This window comes from Trachurus trachurus, assembly GCF_905171665.1.
Source record: "Trachurus trachurus genome assembly, chromosome: 8".
NCBI classification, from domain to species: domain Eukaryota; kingdom Metazoa; phylum Chordata; class Actinopteri; order Carangiformes; family Carangidae; genus Trachurus; species Trachurus trachurus.
In genome coordinates this window covers 31,791,827-31,813,454 of record NC_139905.1, presented here as the reverse complement: position 1 = coordinate 31,813,454, position 21,628 = coordinate 31,791,827, and the positions used below count along the sequence as shown (strand labels likewise).

General features: G+C 42.6%; 2 protein-coding genes across 2 annotated transcripts in view; one reads left to right on the top strand and one right to left on the bottom strand.

Annotated features, from left to right (window-relative positions):
- Positions 1-21,628, bottom strand: part of LOC310990402 (carbonic anhydrase-related protein 10-like) — a gene marked incomplete at both ends in the record, with an annotated part of 246,495 nt that overhangs the window by 35,138 nt on the left and 189,729 nt on the right. The window lies entirely within an intron of this gene.
- On the top strand, positions 16,539-21,626 carry LOC310989749 (apoptosis regulator BAX-like; the record flags this gene model as incomplete). Its single annotated transcript, XM_083976896.1, has 6 exons — positions 16,539-16,671; positions 16,832-16,862; positions 18,899-19,057; positions 19,154-19,292; positions 19,622-19,726; positions 21,489-21,626. The coding sequence occupies exons 1-6, from the start codon at positions 16,644-16,646 to the stop codon at positions 21,624-21,626; spliced, it is 600 nt and encodes a 199-aa protein (XP_083833022.1). The 5' UTR covers positions 16,539-16,643.

Sequence of the window (21,628 nt, the reverse complement as noted above, 5' to 3'; positions counted from 1 at the left end):
CCCCCCCGTAACTCAGAGAAGGCATGGAGGAGTGAAATTTGAATTTTGGGTGAACTATCCCTTTAAACACAAATCCAAAATGTCAAACTGTGTTCACAAAACCCCAGACTTTTCCATCCAAGTCAAACTATCAGGTTATCCTGCATTCGAAACCAAACAATGTGTTCAGATCATACACACAGCAAGTAAAAACATATTCACCACAAAGCATTTGTTAGACACAGCATCCAGGGCATGTAGTTATGAAAAAGAAAATGTTTATTGTAAATGCATAGAGCAAAAAAAATATCCCAATCACAGTGATATATCTACATTTAGCACTTTAATAAAAACTAAATAAAACACTTAAAAAATAAAATCTAAATGAAAAGCGCATTACTGCACAAAGTCACTGAGATTCATTCTCCAACGTCATGTCTTTGTGCGGAGTTCGGCCAGAGGAGCTCACACTGTTTCTGTCTGTGTAGATGGATGCTGGCTTTTCTCCTGCCCCACTGGTCTGATCACATCATTAGAAATATGTGTGTGTTCAATTTTGAGTTGTTGTGTGTGAAAGATTACAGCTGTGTTGGAGTTTTGTTCACATTTTGCTGCAAGTGTTTACAGTTTTGCAACACAAATGTATCACAGTGTGATATGTGGTAAATGACTGAGAACGTGTTGAAGGTTTTGCAAAAAAAAAAAAAGCATATGAGTTTTTCAAATTGTGTCAAAGTAACTGAACAGTGTTAATTAAAGGTTTGGCCAAAAGAGTGTTTGATTAAAAAAATGACTTCAGGCCACTGAGAATTTGTTTCAGAGAATGGGTGTTAGTGTTAACTGAAAACAACTGTAATAACATGATGGTGACAACATGTCACCACTTCAAAATGATCAGTTTCTCTGGTTTTTACTATGTAAAGGTATGTGTTTGAGTAAAATGAACAGTTTTGTTTTATTCGATAAACTACTAACGACATTTCTCCCAAATCTGAAAATAAAAATATTGTCATTTAGAACATTTATTTTCAAAAAATGGCAACTGGCTAAAATAACAAAAAAATATGAATGGCTGCCATTCGTGTGGAAATGATGATTTATCAAGAACATGGTACATGGTAACAGCTTTTTGCCTATAAAAACTCTTATTGTAAGAAGCTCCTTTCATAACAGTATCTGATGAAATGTGCAAAGCTGAGTTTATTTTTATTTGATTGTTGCAGGGATCTTCTGGGTCAAAATTCATTGTGGTTTCTCTTTCATGTCTAAAGTCCAGTCACATCTCACACATGTCAAATCTTACATCAGAGGAGTCCAGGTCTAGTCTACATGTACAGTCCTTATCACCACAGGCCTCAGGTCAGATTCCTGTCCATGAGGAGTCTGCTTCCTTTTGAAGAAACACATTGTGCCTTCAGTCCCTTCCTGAGCGCTCGGCGTGTTGAGTGTGCAGCTGTGACTCTGGGCTGCAGCAGCTGGACCACAGCTCAACTACATGAAGCTGAAAACATCAATCACATCTCTACCTGAACACAGGTCAAGTCAGGACTGTTATCGGACTGTTGATATCCGAAGTAAGCGATCCGGTGGTTTTGGCTAACTTCCTGTGCTGACAGGAAGTTAGCCAATGGAGTTAGCAGTCCCCGCCCTCGTCCCTACGTCACCACATTCACGCGCATCCCTTGGCTGCACACACAGAGAGGACCGCCCCTTTATGCCGTTCTCTCTCCTCATTGGATAAAGGTTGTAGGATACAAGGAAAGTTTTCTCCTCGGCTCTCTCCACGCTATGAGATAATAACACAACGTTACCAGACAGAGTTGAAAAACTGTCCCTGAAGGCAACGTGCATCGGCTGTTTTGCATGAATTTCCCTCTAAAACAACTCTGTCTGGTAACGTTGTGTTATTATCTCATAGCGTGGTGAATGTGCAGCTCACAACTTGTCCACCAGAGCGTTGTGGAGTTGTTGGATTGTGTATTTGATGAGTTTGATGAGGGAAACCACAAAATCCCATTAGCCTCCATAGCGTAGCTCTGAGCAGCTCACGACTCTGCTCCGCCATTCTAAAAACAGCTTGCACCGACAATTAAAGGTAACGAACCTACTGCTATGACTATAGAGATTATGGCAATGGGCCAATTTGCCAGAATGTTGAACTATCCCTTTAAACTATAACTGATAATAAAATCTCTGCAAATGGAGGAAGAGCTGCTTCTGACTGTGTGACTGTGATAACAGGGTATGACACCCTACGATGACGAGCGCTCGCTGCAGGAACAAATAACTCTGTCTGCGTTATTGGAGGATGGACTCTCATCCACGGCCCAGGAGCTGTGACCGGTCTGTGGCTCCGAGCTCAGGCGGGACGTCACGCTCGGCAGCGGTTCAGCTCTGTGTCTGGTCTGATGGCCCTAAAAGCCCCGGTGTGAGGGATCAAAGACTGGGTGGTGGCGGTGGTGATGTCTCTGAATCCCAGAGGTCCCAGAGCCCAGCAGCTGGGGACTGGAGAGAGGGAAACCAGCAACTGCACTAAGACCCTGTTTGATCCCATGTAGCACATACTGAATGCACTGAAACGTTTTGTAGCCGTTCATTCCCTGCACTACTTGTGCCTATAGGTGCGTTTCCATTACCCCTTGAAATGCGCAAAACCTAAATATCGAAATTAAAAACTGGTAATGGAAACACCTACATTTCGAAAAAACTCTCAAATATCGCAACAAAGTTTTTACGCTCTCATGAGGTGGTTTTTGAGACGTATCGATACAAACGTGTATCGCAAAAGTGTAATGGAAACACTTTTTTCGCTTTTCTACACATCACCGGCGTCACCGGAGTTGTGTGTGTCCACGCTGTGTTAGTTTATGTAACTTGAGGGGACAAATGAACCACATGTTTTTTGTCATGCATTGCTGACCTGGGCATTGTTTCTCAATAAATTAGAAAACCCTTTCCTATCATTCCCCTTTTCCGTGCATGGTTGAAGGAGATTGGCTCGTATCCAGGCTCCCACTCCCTCCTGCGCCGAAATGTCACCTTAAGTCACATAAACCAGTACGGGTGTGTGGACACAACCACCTATATTGTTGTCAGCGCCTCATCACCGCTGGTGTTTAAAAGGCTCCGTTCTTTCTGCAGTCAGGTTCAAGCGCGCATCCGCCGTGTTGGTAAACAAATAATCCCTCTATATCAACGGAGGAAACCGTGCTTGATCAGCTTGGGTTGGAGGTGGTGTGAGTGCGGGCCAGCGGGGACAGAGGAGGGGGGGCATTCGGGCTTCAGCGCGGTGCGGAACAACTGGCCCGTGCGTCCTTATTTGTGGCCGCTGCCAGCGCCACACGGGCTTTGCCTTTCAGCAATCAAGCGCTGTTTTTGACTTTGTTAAAAACAATAACAGCAACAGCTGTCGGCAGCTGAGATCGCTGTGCCGTCACCATAGAAACGCAAGACGCATTACGGCTCATTAGCAAAATACCTTTCAATGGAAACACCCGCAAATGGCAATTGCACTTTTTCGAAGTTTCAGAAATATCGCTTTTATTTTGCGAAAATCTGTAATGGAAACGCAGCGGTGTCTCCTCTTCTGCAAAAACAGCAGCCATGGGCGGATTAGCACCTTCTTTTCAAACATATCAAAATCAGACACAGTTACAATCACCACTATCACTTCCAGGCTTATTAAAGGAGACATATTAAGGAAATATCACTTTTTGAAGGCTCTTTAACATATATTTAGATGTTTGTCTTGCCTTCTGGCCCCCAAAATGTTGGAATTGACAAAAAAATCTCCAATGTTCAGGCTGTTTTCTACCACTTCAATGAGTTTAGAAACAGTATTTGCAGCTGCACAGATGTTAATGGCAATGCAGAAACAAGTCTATTGCAGAGTTAAAGTGCAATAGAAAAACTACATGTTGCTTTAAAGTTTTAAAATAATGGAATGCTATTCCGACTTCACCGAAGGTCGGGAGTCTTCCATCCAATTTATGTCGCAAATCTTAAGTAATAACTTGTTCGCTTATCTGTTTCTATAGCACTAAAGCGCATTTATCTGTATCGATACGGCAAATTTTCCACCTCCTCCTCGTGCAATAAAATGTGATGCACATTGGAGAGTTAATGCCATTTTTGGTGTTACCAAGTCCAAGTTCGAAGTGCAAATTCAAAATGCACATGACAAAGGTTTTAATGGCTTGGTACATTCAGAAGAATGTGCACAGAAAATAGACCCTGCTTCTAACTGAGACCAGCTTTTATTTACTTAGACCTGTAGCCAGACCAGGTCCAGTTCAGGGGACCAGCGTCTATTTGAGACTCTGCTGTTATTAGAGAATTTACAGTATTCACATCCAGTAGGCTAAAGGTGCTAAATGGACAGAAAGTGTTGTTTTGCTCTTTTGAAACACACGATCCTCAGTGTGCACTGTAAGTAGGTCATCTTGCACATTTGATATCAAGTTTACACACGTTTTTCACACACGCAAACCTTCAGTTAATCAGGCCCTGGGTGTGTTATTTTCAGGAAACGCTCCCATGGATCAGATCAGAGGTTGAGGGGTGAGGTTTGGGGACCACACTGGAAATCCTGTTATCCTCAAGATAACAAAAAAAATGATCCCATTATCTCAAGATAACAAAGCTCGTCTTCTCCTCGTAATTAATTTCTTAATCAGAGATATGTTGTACCAGTACACAGATGCTAATTCCAGAGCTGTAAAATATCATTGATCTACACATCAGAGAGTGTTTTACACTGAGTCTTTTCATGGCAGATCATTATTAGATCAGACTTCATCAGCTAGGAAGGTAGTGAGGATTGTTGCTAGGGAGGGATTGTTGCTAAGGAGGAGTGTTACTTTCAACTTAATCTATGAGGTTCAAAAAATTGAAAAAAAATAAAAAAGATTTCTCCTGATGTTGTGTTGAGATAACGTGATTAAAAAAATATTTGCAAGAAGTATATACATATATATACATATATACATTATAGTCAAAATCAGGTTACAACTTTAAAACCAATCTTCTGTTTAATGTTATGGCTGATTGGTCTAATCCAGGTTTGAGATTCTCAAAGCTTTCCACACACATACACACACAAAAACACAGTAGCATTTTAATTTCCTGCACTTCTTCTCTGCCAATCAGACTCTAGCAGCAGAACTAACAGAACTAACTGTGCGTTCAGACCGAAAGCGTCAAAAGCGTCGCGGTGGCCGGAAGTCATTCATTTTCAATGAGAACCAGCGTCGAGGAGCGTTGAAGAGCGTCAAAGGCGTTGGCGTCGCGTTTTGGCGGCGAGAGCGTCAGGAGAAAGTTGAAATCTCCTGAACTTTATGCTAATGAGCGATGATGCGGAGCAGCGGCAACCAATCAGAGTGTAGATGTCCCCCACTCAAGAAGAACCGGAACAACAACTCTGAACTTTTCGTTCCTATATCAAACTGTTCCGGGCAGCCATGGAGGAAAGGCTAATTATTGCTGTCGCGGGTTTCCCGGCCCTGTATGATTGTTCTCTGTTCATCTACAGAGACACGATTAAAAAAAACGAAGCATGGAACAAAGTGGCGGATATCGTTGGTGTTCCCGGTGAGTTTGTGATTGAGTACGTCCTACAAAGGGAAAATAATATGCTAACTAGAATGCTGCGCGCCATTCAGAATAATTTTACCATTTAATTTAAACATAAATCGTTGAATTGACACGGGTTAATGCACTGGCTATTTAATTTCTCTGTGCGGATTGTGTGAAATAGGTTTAAAGCAGTATAGTTTGTTGTAGTCTTGTATATTCCCGCCGGTTTCATGTGGGCTTCGCCCTGTTGTTGTTGTTGTTGTTTTTCCCGCGGTGCATTTTCAAGCTAAATTTATTACATTAGAGCAAACAGAGAAACTACATAAAAACACATACTAATGAACATGTAAAAACTATCGAGCTGCCGTCACTTTCCCTCCTCCCGTGTGCGAGAGGCTCTGTGTGTCTTCACCTACGTCCGCCGAAAAGTGTCTGCGGACGTAGGTTCCCTCATTTCTAACTTTTGTCGTCACTGAAAATTAGGCCCTATGTTCCCTCAGCCCTATGTTCCCTCATTTCTAACTTTTGTTGTCACTGAAAATTAGGTCCTATTCCCACAGCCCTTTGGTCCCACCATTGGTTGGGTTTAGGCAATGAAGAAAGGAGTTGGTTAAGTTTAGTAAAAAGACCAGGTAGAGGCTAGACAGGCCAGATAGACAGAGTCCAGATAGGTAGAGGGAGTCCAGAGGGAACATAGGGCTGAGGGAACATAGGGCTGAGGGAACATAGGCACGCTCCCAAGACGCTCACCACCCACAAGACTAGTGTGTGGCTTTTCCGCCAGAGGAGGGAGAGAGACAGCAGCTTGATTGACACATCAGATCCAAATGATTTTATGTGACATTAAAGATGATTAAATCCTGTTTGTACATGGTTGTCCACATTCATTTTTGTGAAAAAAAGCATTTCATCAATTGGTTGCAATCGAAATGTGAAGAGGGTTTCAAACTATTTAGTAAAAAATGCTCCAAAATAGGATCACCATGTTTAGAATAGAATTATATTGTTTTCGACTCACCAATGTCACTGATTTGTTGTCATAGGAAGCTGAACAAAATAAGATTGAAAGTGTGTGAACCAGGCAGGGTGATTATGCCCCAGCAGTCCAAAGAAAAAGTGCATCATGCACAAAAAGGTGTTCTGAGATGTGAGGGCGAGTTTTAACATTTTTTATGTGACATCTTTTGTTTGTTCACTAGTTGAGGACTGCAAGAGGAGGTGGAAGAGTTTGAGGGATGCGTACAGGAAAGAGAGGAAGAAGGAGAAAGATAGGAGCAGGAGTGGAGCAGGTGCAAGCAATGCCCGGCCATGCCGCTATAGTGCTATAATGAGCTTCCTCAATCCCTTCTTGGAGGAGCGGCCCACAGGGAGCAATATGGTGGAGGAGTTTGAGGAAGCCCCAGAAGAGCAAGCCATGGCCGGGCAAAGTCAGGTTGCAAAGGTCAGGGAAGAGCCAGAAACCCCAAGCCCAAGCCCAAGCCCAAGCCCAAGCCCAAGCCCCTCAGCTGCAAGCCAGGGAGGTCAGCCCAGAAGGAAGAGGCCAACAGGAGAATATGAGGAAAGACTGCTCACAGCTATAGAGACTGTGAGCAAGAGAGCAGCCCTTGCGTCCAGCCCACCTCCAGAGGACAGTGACAGTTTATTCTTTAGAAGTCTGCTGGTGGATTTTCAGTTGTTGTCCCTTAGCACAAGACAGGATTTAAAGTTTGAATTTCACCGCCTGGTGTATGAGGCAAAACGTCGTGAGGGAGTGTGGGGCGAGAGTAACGGGGTACAGCTGACAACACTGTGAGGGGTGTTGGTAAGCTTGTTTCCCTCGCAGTGTTGTCAGCTGTATCCTGTGTACGCTCCCCCACATTTACATACGTACGTGTGCGCGCACACACCTGTTGAAGAAACACTTGTTTATATTTGAAAAAGTGAATAATACAGTAGTTTGTTTGTGTGTTTAATAATAACAATAATTAGTTAAAAAGTGACATTTGAAACACTTATTGTTCTATTCTGATGCCAAATGTTTTATAAAATAAATTTGCAGTATATTAGGCATCTGTGTGTCTTTTATATTATTTTCCATAACATTTTATGGTGTGTGTGTGAGTGTATATGTTTAGCACTTATTGCTTTGGCACTGAGATTTTAAGATGATTGCAGATAACATAACTGCTGAAAGTGTGGTTGGAGATCCTGGAAAAATAGTTCTATAGGCCACATTTTGAAAAGCACAAGACACTAGAGTGTGACCTTTCCACGGACGAGTTTCTATTCGCACCGTACCATAGTGTGCAGCTATAGTGAGGGAGTGATGCAGAAAGGTGAGGGGAGAAAGAGGGAGACAGACAGTAGCTTGGGCATCTGCAGAACTACTTTTTGCGGTTTTTCATTTGTATTTTAATTTTAATATAAGGTGAAAATGCTTTTTAGTGATTTGGTGGCTCTTAAAAGAGCCGTTTTGGTTAAGGGACTTATGCCGCAGGTTGCCAGGGGACAGCCCCCTCCGTGGAGAAGTATGAGGCATATGTCTCCCGGACACGGATGGCCTCTCGCGTGGAGTTGTTGCTGCCCACTCGGATGACTGGCTGCAGGCCAGCCGGTTCGGTGTCTGCAGCAGCTGGTGCTGGGCCTGGTAGGTGCGTGGCCGTCCTCCCGCCGGTCCTTCTCAGGAAGTTGTGCAGGACGCATGTAGCCTTTACACAAGCATCCACGTTTGCGGGGCTGATTCCAATGACCCTCCTGTACATGCGCCACTGGGATGTGAGAATACCAAAGGTATTTTCAACGATCAGCCGCGCATGGGACAGCCTGTAATTAAACACCCTGCGCGTACCGGACAGGTTGGAGCCGGGGAAAGGACGCATCAGGTCACAACGCAGAGGGAACGCCTCGTCCGCCACAAACACGCATGGCTGCGGCCCCAGATGTTCAGCACCTGGTAGAGAAGCATTCGGAGGAAGACCAAGAGTTCCACCAACCAGTGCCCTGCCAAAGGCGGAATTCGCAAGGGTCCCGCCATCACTGGTCCTCCCGTAGCTGCCCACGTCCACCACCCGGAAGCAGTACTCGGCGTCCACCACTGCCAGGAGCACCAGGGAGTACGTTCCCTTGTAGTTGTAGAAAAGGGATCCTGAGTTGTCAGGAGCCCTAATCACAACGTGCTTGCCGTCGATCGCTCCAACGCAGTTGGGGAAGGACCACCGACGCTGAAACCCCTCCGCGATTTTCCGCCAGTCGTCAGCAGATGGCACCGGCATGAAGTCCTGCACCAGGACGTCCCATATAGCCCCGCAGACCTGGCTGATGATGCCTGCCACCGTACTCACTCCCACACGATAGCTGCACGCTACGGTACGGTAGGAGTCTCCAGTGGCCAGGAAGCGAAGACATATAGCCAGACGTTCAGCTGGAGATATTGCACGCCGGTAATTGGTGTCCTGCATGGAAATCACCGGCCCAACTTTGGAGAGCAGGCTGTCGAACTGTTCGATGTCCAGCCTGAAGTACCGCTGGAACCTCTCAGCATCCAGCCGCAGCTCCTGCACCAGCCGATGGTATTCTCCGTGCTGATGACGGCCCTGGAGAATATCGTGCACCCAGATGCGCCGGGTCCGACGCCTTCTCCAGAGGTAAAGTGCAACACCCAACGCAACAATGTCTTGATCTGCCATAGTGACACAGCTTTCTGGAGAAACGCGGCCAAAATGAGTGCTTTAAGCGGGAACGCAATGGATTGATACAATACAGTAATATACAATCACCAATAAAAAACAGAGTTTAGAATAAACCCCGACACGAATTTGCATTCATTTCGAACATGCATGTAAACAGAGCCGGCTGCTGTTCATTCAATTGATGTACATCGCGGCCCCTTTAAATGGATGACCAACCACAACCGACGTCAACTTCTTTGACGCGCGTCAAAACGCCAGGGTGTTCAGACCACCAGCGTCGCGGAAAAGACGCTCTTGACGCTTTCGGTCTGAACGCACAGTAACAGCAGCTCAGCAGCAGGAGGATCCTGAGGGACAGAGAACTTTCTACAGGCCTTAGATCTCTACGTAGCATCAATGACATTCATTATTGCTATTAGCTCAATGCTTTAAAATATGTGCTAAATAATACGCAGGTATAATTACCAAATACAATTTTTTGTATCTCTTGGGACAAACAACTGAATTAGCATTTTATTTTATTGTTGTATTTTATTTGTTTTTCTGTCCTTTTAGTTATAGGGGAGAGTGGGGTAATGTGAGACACCGGGTAATGTGAGACACCCCCTGTATCTAGAAAACGGAACCCATTTATGGTCATGTGACTATTATGTTTTCAAGCCCCTTCCATTTCCCCATGGCCATGAAGGAGAGGACCTCATGATGCTGTGGAAAGCATTTTTTTTTTCACAAAAATATGATTTTTGCATGTAAAAGTAAATTTTCTTGGTGTCAACTTAATCAACTGTTGCGCCAAAGCAAATTGATTCAGGTAGAAAAACTTCTATGATACATGATGATGAACTACCAACATATAAAACCATGTGATGATGCTGGCTGAAAATTAGCCTGAATTTCTAAGAGAGGTCGTTTTTTCTAAAATGGGGGTGTTGGGGTAAAGTGAGACAAATGCTGCGGGGTAAAGTGAGACCATGGATGTATTATAATAAATCCATGAGTGAGACACTGTGAGCACCACACACAAAGATTTACACTAGAATCTCGTCCCCCAAGCCAGAAATCTCGAGTGATCAAACATGATCTGTAGCCACACTGCTTTGTTATGCTATATGTGCTCTCAGTCAGCTCACTTCTTTGGTTGGTTGGTTAATTAAAGCCGGGCTTACACTGCACGACTATTCGTCTGTTCACATCTCAAACTGCACGAGCTTCCCGCTTCAGTCCTACGTCTCAGATCAGTCTCAGACCCCCACTAATTGCACGTCGTTCTACGATTGCTCCCCACCACGATTACCCTGCGATGCCGCTGAGATTTGTGCTGCTCTATAATTGCTCGATTGTAAACATCAAATTGACATTGGTTCCTGATGTTGGTTCCTATAGCAGAGTCCATGGTGGAAGATCAGACCGACAAACACACAGACAGACAGCGTGCATCACCTCCAAGGCCGGTGCTGCAGAGAGAGAGAGAGAGAGAGAGAGAGAGAGAGAGAGAGAGAGAGAGAGAGAAAGAGAGAGAGAGAGAGAGGCGCTGCGCTACTCTCTCCAGCCAGCTGACGTGTAGTTCACCTGCGGCTCACCTGCAGCTGTCAGAGGAGGCTCACTAGTTCTCTCTCTGGCCTGCACTTTAAAAGTGCAGCTGATCAGGTCAGCTGAGCTGAGCCAGAGCACAGTGGACGTGGCTGCTGGTGTGTAGGCTCGCTATTTTATACTGTAACGGCAAGAAAAAAAATAATCGTCCTCAATCGCTGATTGTCTGATAGTACGTGTATTTGTCGGGCTGATCTTCCACCACGGACTGCGCTGCATTACTGATCATCACCCGGTCACCCTGTCTGTCACAGCTGTGGTCTAACTTCAGCTTCTCACTTCCCTGTCCCTCCTCTTTCTGTCTGCCCATTTTAACTCCATCTGACGAAGTTCAGCATCACATTCAGGTTCATAAAGGCTCTGTGCTCTGTGCTAAAACAATCTGTCATAGTAAAAACTTGTCGTATGTGCAGAATCGTGACGTAGGACCCCATACATTGTCCGTCACGACGAGAAATTTTCTGGCATGTCAGAAATTAATCGGGAGGTCGGCGACTCGTCTTTAGGACGTCGGGACGTGACGCAGAGCCTCACTAACCATACATCCCGATTATGCTCACGACCCCGCGATCCCTCTAAGATTATGCAAATTAGGCTGCGACTCGTCTGGGACGACAAAATCGTGGCAAAATCGTGCAGTGTAAGCCCGCCTTAACTCAATTTTAATCACATTCCACTTTGTCAGCTTCCCCCACATACAAGAGGACTTTTGATCAAAATGGTCACCATTGTCGGGGCCTACAATCTGACCCCCAGACTATCTAACTGATTCTATCTGTCATTTAAATGTTAATTAAAACATTTTGTGTTGTATTTGATTTTGTTCTTGAGTTACTTTGTGTTGAGAAAAAAAAAGTGCTTAATTGACCAATCCCCATGATTCTGTTACTAGTCCGACATTAGTTCTGGGAAGTGTGGTTGTCATGCTAGCTGTCAGGACTCTAGCTGTTACAACATGTGTTGTTATGGTAGTTTCAGAGTGGAAAAAGTAAATGGATCAGTTTACCCCATTGATTTCTCTGGTTTAACTCAGTTTACCCCTGAGCTGGGGTAAAGTGAGACACTCCACTTTTTTTTTAACAATCATATTTTCACTGCCCTTTGTTCTAAATACATTCTGATCATTTCCATTGCTAGGAAACATCCTGAATTAATGGGAAATGTGTACATTTTACTGATAAATAATTTTAGCTCGCTTAGAGGGGAGCAAATGTAAAAAATGTCTCACTTTACCCCACTCTCCCCTACTGCCTTTGTACTGCAAGTGCAAATCTTCCTTCTCCACACAAGGTTGGACCTTGTCTGTAGAATGAGGCCTTGTCTGATATGTCTGCTTTAACTTCCCTCAGTGTTGCATTCACTGTCTTGTCTGCGTCCTTGTGCTATGTGCTCTGCCCTGTAACACAGAACACATTTCTCCACATCTACCAAGCAGGACAAACAAAGCTCTTCTGTTGCTGTGGATTAGCTCTTCCTGTTGCTCATGTGGCTCCAGAGTCGCATCTCGTCAGTTCCTCACAACGCCTCTGGCAAGGCATAAACTATTAATGCTCGTTACCTGCACGCCAACGTATTCATCATGCATTTTGTATGACATTGGCTGTGTTCACGTATTCATTACTGCTGTTTGTATAATAAATGAGGAGAAAGCACCCGGCCTCAGTTTAATTGTGGCATGCCAGTGCCGGGGTAGTATGAAATTAAACCATTACTCAGAAGCCTGGGATCTATTCACAGGATAATCCTTAAAGAAAAGCACAACATTATTTTAAAAAAGGCGAAGGATTTAAAATCTAAAAATGACTAAATGATTTCACTTGTCTACGTCACTTGGAAACAGGTTGAGATGGAAACAGCACAGAGGGGAAGCACTGATCTGAAGAGATATTTAAAAAAAACAAAAAAAAACATGTTCGTATCCTCATCCTGAACCTCTTCATATTTTTCTTTCTTGCAAACTCTCTTGACTGCACGCTGTTGTAAACTGTTCATTTCAACATGATGAACGCCATCTGTTCGTGAGTAATTGTGCATTTCTTTGAGATTAGCTTCATAATGTTAGCTGTTCTGATCCATTTGTGGACACGTTTCACACATAATACAGTACGTCCCCCCAGGAGTAAGCAGAGTGTCAGCAGTGATTCCAGGAGAAAGTATTACTACAGTTTTACCTTCTCGGTGCACACGTACCGTAAAGTTCAAAGACTATTGCACTTTAAAGGTACATTGTGTAACTTCTCCTGTTATCTATTCACAAAAATCGATTATTTTGTAGCGGAAGCTTCTCCAAACTCCTCTTCCCGGTTTGTCAAATTTGGACGAACTGGGAAGAGGAGCTTCGAGAGGCTTCCGCTACAAAACAAGCTTGAAATATAGACTTTTTTTTTTTTCGGGACAATTTTGCATTTTGACAGTTGGTATCCATTGGCAATTATATTATTATTATATGGACATGCACTGCTACGCCGAGACCCCCTGTAACTCAGAGAAGCCACGGAGGACTCTGAAACTTCTCCCAGCCCTTAGTCCACATGAGGGGGAGTAGATAATGAGTGAAATTTCAATTTTGGGTGAACTATCCCTTTAACATCTGTGCAGCTGCAGCAACAAAGGAAAGGATGATGAAAGTAATATCAGACAACCATGTTTGTAACAGCTAAATAAAGACACAGCTCGTTTTCTTTCTGACTCCTTTCCATTCACTTGTAGCGTGATTGGAGGGTGCAGCACGAGCGGCTGTGCCCACAGATAAGCAGAGCACGACTCCAGATATCAAGCAATTCTCACATCTTTTTAACAAAAACTGCATCGGATGATGAGGTTGTTGCGCAGCAGGTGGGATTTGAAATTGCGTGTGGGAGCTCCCCATGCAGGATTGAGGAAAACAAATCAAAAACACTCCATGTAAGTCAGTACAAGCAGGTTAGAGCTGTTTGATGTGTGATCTTAGAAAAGCGGAGTGAGGCAAGTCTTCAAAGTCTTTGTCTATTTTCTGTCAAGAAAATAATGGAGTCATGTGTATGAGGAGACAGGAGGGTCAGCAGAGAGAGAGACAGGACGGAGGGAAAGAAGAGAATAGAAAAACACTGTTTCTCACATTGGATAGCATTGCTTCTCCTATTTATTTCTGAGCTGCACAATTAGAGCCATGGATGTGTCAACGAGGTTCTGAGTGTTGTACTGAGTTGGTAAACTTGCAGAGTGTGAAACATCTGAAGCAGCAGTAGATACTCTGACATTTATTCCGTGGTTTGAGTCATGCTTTGTAAACACCAGATCCTACACAACTCAGGCCTAAACCTTGGTAACCAAGATTAAAGCAGAAGTAAACTGAATGTTTGTGTTAATATAAGTCTTAAATAGTTATATCTTCCGACAGCAATCACTTATATAGAGTAGGGGTGGGAGAAAAAATCGATTCACATAAATATCGCGATATCTTTTCTTTTCTTTTTTTAAATCGATTTTTTTTTTTGAAAAAAACTTTTTTTTTTTTTTGAAAAAACATTTATTGGCTCCTACAGTATTTGTGTGCAGATAAATGTTAAAAATGCAGACTAAAAATCGAGAGAATCGGCAATATCGTAGAATCGCAATTTAAATCGAATCGACATCCAAAAAATCGTAGAAGAATCGAATCGGGAGAAAAGCATATCGTCCCAGCCCTAATATGGAGTGTTTGGTCTGAAACACGGGTCTGTCAGTCACTCTGCTCTGCTGTAAGCCGAGGAGAAAACTTTCCTTGTATCCTACAACCTTTATCCAATGAGGAGAGAGAACGGCATAAAGGGGCGGTCCTCTCTGTGTGTGCAGCCAAGGGATGCGCGTGAATGTGGTGACGTAGGAACGAGGGCGGGGACTGCTAACTCCATCTGCTGACAGGAAGTTAGCCAAAACCACCGGATCGCTTACTTCTGCTTTAAGTCATTTTAGTTTTATTCTCAGTTAGCTCATAGTTCTGTTCTTAGGCAGACACAAGACACTTGATTCCCTCACTCTACAGATTTGCTCAGGTGTTTTTTTGTTTTATCATACCACATCTATTTAATTCACCTGCAAGTGAAATAAAGAGAACAATGCATTAATGTGTACTATAAAAATACTCAAATATATTTCACAAGATACTTTTGATACTTAAGTACATTTAATGTGAGCTACTTTAAGACTTTTACTTGAGTGATTTTCTTATGGGTGACTTTAACTTTTACCAAAGTCATTTTCAGTTACCGTATTTGTACTTTTACTTAGTTATTTTTAAAGTACTTTATACACCTCCGCTGGTGTGTAGAAGAGCAAGTGCACTGGGGAATGTAGTCTTGGGACCTGGAGCAATGATTAAAGGGGACATCGCTGGACCGGCATCAGGCCCACGAGGACCTCCAATGATCGGCAGCAGATGGAGAGAAAGAAGAAATGAGAACCTTCACTCCCCCTGCTGCTGGAGTAGAGTTTTACCCAGAGATTTATGTGTTTGGTACCAAGCGACTGGTTCCTCTTTGTGGGTTTATTGTAACTTGCTGGACAGAGTACAATATTCCTGTTGGTGAAGTTGTAATGAATTTATGCAGAGTTCAGTGCCGGAAACCCAGAATCCTACCCCAAAAATTGGTTTAGGTTCATTCCTTAGAATCAGGATTAAGAGTTTGATAGTGTAACCACCATGATTTAACTGTGATTGTATGCTCTTGCTAAATTCCAGCAATAAATTATAGAATTTGAATTTGAAGTGGAAAAATAAAGTATTGGTATTTCTGACATTGTCAAAATTCCAAAAGGCTAAAATAAGTTTTTGTTTATTCCTCAACAGGTTGATTAGGCTAAACAAGTTTCTGCTTCAGACTGCAGACGGTTGAAATAGAACAGGAAATGCACTTCTGCTCTACACACACTGTCAGAAGTGGCAGTTGAAAATCAAGACATTGGTTTCCTGATGGTGACCAGATTTTGAAGGGTTAATCACCCAAGCTGCCTTTCATGATAAGATATTATGGTTATATGGATAAGATATTATGTTTCCCATAACCATTATCAGTTCTGCCGTCCTTTCATGATAAGATATTATGGTTATATGGATAAGATATTATGGTTCCCATAACCATTATCAGTTATGTTGACCCCTTGCTCTTCCAGTTACTGTAAATGTCAAAGCTTAAATGCCCTCCTTTCATGATATAATATCACTTTAGCATCAACCTTTTACATTTAACCCAAAAGTCTAATATCCCAAACTTTTTGTGAGTAGTGTAAGGCTAAGCGGACCTGTTTATGGAACAGGGACCGTCTGGCAGGGAGTTTGTTTACAATTTAAAATAACATGCAGGCCTCCAAAATGAGAAGAAATGTAATGGGCAATACAGTTCCAAATTGAGGTAGGGTTTTTAGTCATGTTTTAAGCCCAATTAATCTTAAATGTATTAATCAGGGTGGTTGGTCTCATAATTACTCTATTTTGTGTATGATTTCTCCATATGAAGTTAAAAAGCATCTGATCAACAGCTTTGTAATGAGAAATTAAGTTGGTCGAGAAATTCCCTGTACTTTGGTTATGAAGACTCTATCCTTTAAAGGATAAATCCCACTGTAAGAAGCCAGGAATGTTTTCAGCGTATGCGCCAAGGTAAGCAACTTCAATAGAAATGTTCTTCCTGTTCTGCCCCATGCTGCTGAGTAACCATACTCATTTGACTCAGAATCACTTTCACTTTCTATATTTCTCTGAGTTGTATCAGAAGTGTTGAGTTAGAAAAGTCTGCTGACTTTACTTTGTGTCTCTCATTAGCCTCTGGTTTTACTTGATACTGCCATTTGTTGTTAGGTTTTTTTCTTTAAACCATGGCGTGTGGGGGAAACGGCATGTCGGGTAAGTCTCATAACTTATCTCAACAGATGTAAATGCATAACTTTCTATAGCCTGCGCCTGCCGGGAGGAGGAACTGTGACAACATCCACAAAGAGAGTATGCAGCTATGGAAATCTTGCACCTTGTTTTACAAGATACTGATGTTGCTGGTTCTCCACAGATGAGAGAATAGGAGAAACACTGATCAACGAGTAAGTTTTCATTGTTTATTCATTTTAAATTAATCCAGTTATTATATTAGAGCTGATGTAATTACTCAAATGACAGTAGGTTAAATCAGCTTTATCACCTTCTACTGTGACAAAATCTTTTCCTTACTTTGACCAAGCAGGTTTTAAGAGAAAATACAACTAAAATGAAGACACCCTTCCTTCTGTGTGTGTGTGCGTGCGTGTGTGTGTGTGTGTGTGTGTGTGTGTGTGTGTGTGTGTGTGTGTGTGTGTGTGTGTGTGTGTGTGTTTTTAGCTCTTAGTTGAGTTTCATTTTGACTATCATTGTGAAATCTGAGGGTGACGCACTGGAGGTAGATTGTCACTGGCACCACCCAACAGCTACATCTGTCACAGTTAAAGGGATAGTTCACCCAAAATTCAAATTCCACACATTATCTACTCACCCTCATGTCGACTAAGAGCTGTGAGAATTTTCAGAGTCCTCCGTTCCTTCTCTGAGTTACGGGGGTTCCGTGCAGCAGTATTTGTCCATATAATGGTTGTCAATGGTGACACACCAAAAAACATCCAAATACTGCTCGTCTGTAATGTCCCTCTTGTATTGAAGCCCCGACATGAGAAATTGTTCTGAAAAGTCTATATTTTAAGCTTGTTTGTAGCGGAAGCTCCCAGTGTCTCGGTTCACTGCTCTTCCTGTGTCAGTGCAAATCTCGCGTGATTTGCACTGACCGGCGGAACAATTTCTCATGTCGGGGCTTCAATACAAGAGGGACATTACAGACGAGCAGTATGGAGGCATTTGGATGTTTTTTGGTGTGTCTTTTTGGACGAAGACAGTTGGTATCCATTGACAACCATTATATGGACAAATACTGCTGCATGGACCCCCCCGTAACTCAGAGAAGGAACGGAGGACTCTGAAAATTCTCACAGCTCTTAGTCGACATGAGGGTGAGTAGATAATGAGTGAAATTTGAATTTTGGGTGAACTATCCCTTTAAGGATGGCAACTGATAAGATTGTATGGTTCCCATAACTATTATCAGTTCTGTTTACCCCTTGCTCTTCCAGTTAAAGGTGCAATATGTAAGAATGTGGCCAAAAACGGTTACTGCAGTCAAATTCAAAACACAGCGATCTCATTTTTTCGCCCAGCCGTAGCAGCAGCTCAGTGGACCAGACTGGAGGCTGAAATGCCACTGACGCCGCCGTGACTGGGAGAGAGGGCTAGGTGGTGCAACATGTAAACACGTAAATTCAAAACATAAACATGATTTGCAGTCTGCAAAAAAAGATTTTTAATGCGAATACTCTGGCTGTAGGCTACTATTGTTGTTGGTGAGTTCATCATGTTATATGAACATTATTCCTGAGTCTCTGGGACATATTAGGATGATTTTACGGCCAGTTGCTTTAGATTTCTTACATACTGTACCTTTAAATGTGAAAGCCAACCAATTTTGTCTACCTACACAGCATACATGAAATTTATACTGCATTAGAAAAATTGGTGAAACTGAACCAGGACCAACTGGAAAAACATCACCCATTCATGCTACATTGTTATTGTAAAATATCTGTAATCTATGTAAATGAAGTAAAATAAATTTCCTTTTGTAAAATAAGTGGTTTTAAAATATTTTTTCTTTAAAAAAAAAAGGTTCAGTTGTAAACTCTCAAAGGAGGTTAAATCGAAAGCAACTGGACTTAGTTATTTGTCTGGGAAGACGTTTCACCTCTCTTCCAAGAGGCTTCATCTAGAATATGCACAGCCTTCAGTTGTAAAATAAGCTCTATTGCTGCTTTCTGTCGTCACTGTGACCTTGACCTTTGACAACTTAAATCTAATCTAATCTTCTCATCCTTCCAAATGAAAATTTGTGCCAAATTTGAAGGAGTTCAGTCAAAATACTATTGAGATATCAGTATCATTCTGCTTAGAATGGGATGGACAGTCAAAACATAACCCTCTTTGTCTGGATTGATGATACTGATACTGAGGATTTCCTTCCTAAGGGAACGGGCTGTAGCTTCAAACCTCTGTTCTGTTTCAGGATAGTAAAGGAGGAGCTGAAGAATGTATCTTCAGACATTCAACCCCTCATACCACCGTCTGTCGAAGTGGAGCCTCAGGAGAAAAAGGTGGTGAACCAGCTAGTTAATTTGATCCGCATTGTTGGTGACAGAATGCAGGGCGACCAAGAGTTCCAACAGTGAGTCTCTCATCTGCTTTGTCATGGTAGAGCTAATGGTAGAACACTTAAAGGTTGCATTACATGTTAATTAAACCTAAACTCTCTCTGTTGCAGTGCATTAGATGGGGTGGCAAAGGCCCCCGGTTCCGTGAGTGAAAGATTTGCAAAAGTGGCACGTCAAGTGTTTGAACATGGGATCACCTGGGAGAAGATCGCTGTGCTCTTCTATGCTGCTGGGAAGCTGGCTGTCAGGGTGATGGGTCATAAGTTTTCCTCCATTTATTGTTATTTTACAGTGGATATAAAAAAGTCAGTTATACAAACATAATTAGTGTGAATGCTGAAAGCATTGGACATGATATTTCAGTAATGCCCCTACTGCTACTACAAGTAACGTTCTGTTTCTGTTTGTGTCATGTCCAATGTAAGGAAGGTTACAGTTTCCTCATCACTCCACACAGGTCTGAGAGTTGAAACTAAAGTTACAACCATGTTAATTAAGTCTGGCAGTAAGGCATTTTCTATAGTGTTTTATGTGCAAAATGTTTAACTCTGTAAACCTTGCGTTTGTATGTCCCTCAGTTGGTGGAAATTAATTGCCCCGAGTTAGTGAAGAACATCCTGACGTGGACTGTGAATTACTTCAAAGACAAACTCTTGAGCTGGATTGGGAACCATGGAGGATGGGTATGTAGTAGTCAAAATACTAAAATACTGCAACCTACCATTATTAGACTGAGGTGCACTGCTGAAGTGTTTCTGCCCACTGCCCAAACCAAATGAAAGGCCAATATGAAAAACTCTCATACTCATATCCTTGAAACAGCAGCTAGCTGATTTTATGTGGAAGAGCCACTGTTAAAAAAGAAAAAGAAAAGTGAGTTCTGACTTTTTTCTCAGAATTCTGACTTGAAACTCAGAATTTTGACTTTTTCTCTCTGAGAAAAAAGAATTCTGAGTTTAAACTCAGACTTTGAGAAGAAAGTCAGATTTCTGACTCTTAAATTAGAACTCACTTTTTTATTTATTTACAGTGGCCCGTACCTATCACCTATACCACAGTCAACCACCAGGAGTGATATAGATATTTTGCCTTGATTATGGGACTGTCATATCCATCACTGACTTCAACACTGATGTGCAGTGTTGAGATTAGTGGAAGGAAAAGGCCTGTAGCATCAATTTCTCTCAGGTAAAATGGCACTGATGAGTAGCTCGCCAAAGGATTAATGAATCATACATGAATATGAAAACTTGATTGGTCACTCGGCAAACCTGCACCTTATATCCAGGATTTTCCCTGCCTATGGCGGCCTTGGTTGGAGCGTGTCTGCGTGCACAGGGCCGTTCAGATGTAACATGTGTAGTGGGAACTTTCACAAACTGAGTACTCGCAAACAAGATGAACGTCTTGCCAGTTTATTCACTTGCAAGTGGGCGTTCCCGAACAGCAACAGTTAAGTCACCAGGTGGAAAGATGCGCACTGTCTCTGACACAGAACTTGCTTATATACACCTCACATCACTTGAACACCTGTCAGTACATACGTCACTTCCTGACAGCTGTTCCCCCTAGATGGTCTGGCACCGTGCTGAGTGTAACAAAAACAGCCACGGGGGGTTGTAAAGTGTCACAACACTAAACATACATTTCAAGGTTTTACCATACATAGACTTGAACCCTTGTAACAGCTTTACATAGAATGTACAGAGAAAAGCTAAAATAGAGTACAGACCATATAAGGAAAAACCTCTAAGAGTGTATTTTCCCAATACACATGTATCATGCATGTTTACAACCAAAGCGAAGCCATAGCGGCATGCAGACGGTGCGTTGCGCCTGTTATTCATGCATGTCCATGGCACAGAGGAAAAATCTCAACTTTTTGGGAGGCAGCAAGTGCACTGCATGTCATGTGATAAGAATCGACCAATCAGCTCCATGGACCTGCTTCTCCTACAGCAGTGTTTGTGGGTGTTGTGTCAAATCCCAGTTCCCTGTCCAGCTGTTTCTCCCCTAATGTTTCCCATGGTGCTCTGCCCCCAGATGTAGAATGTGGACTATAGAAGAGAAACACACATTTCAGGACCACTGACTTGTATCATCAGAACAGACATGTCCTGTGATTTTCAGCCTCCTTTCATATTTAATGGAGGGACAATACCTGAAAGTAATCATTTCAGTTATCAGTATGATAGAGGCTAAAAACATACTATTTTCATGCAGAGTAGGAAACAGTTTTGTTTTAGGAATGTAAAGAATTAATGTTACAAAACATGAGTAGCTCCCAGTCATCTTCATTTTGAAAAGTAGCTCTCAGAGGAAAAAAGGTTGGAGATCCCTGATCTAGAGTCTTGTGTTTTCATTTATAACATGTTGTAAATTGGACAATGAACACAATTGGGAAACTTTTTTTTCTGAATTGTGCGTCTGTCTTCATGTCCACAGATCAACAGTTTCTCAGAGCTGGCTATGGTGACCATGCAGACTGTGCCATTCACAAAGTTTCACACAGCACCTCTTGTCATCATCTTTGTTGCTGGCCTGGCTCTTGGAAGTGTCATCACCTGGAAACTGGCCAGATGACT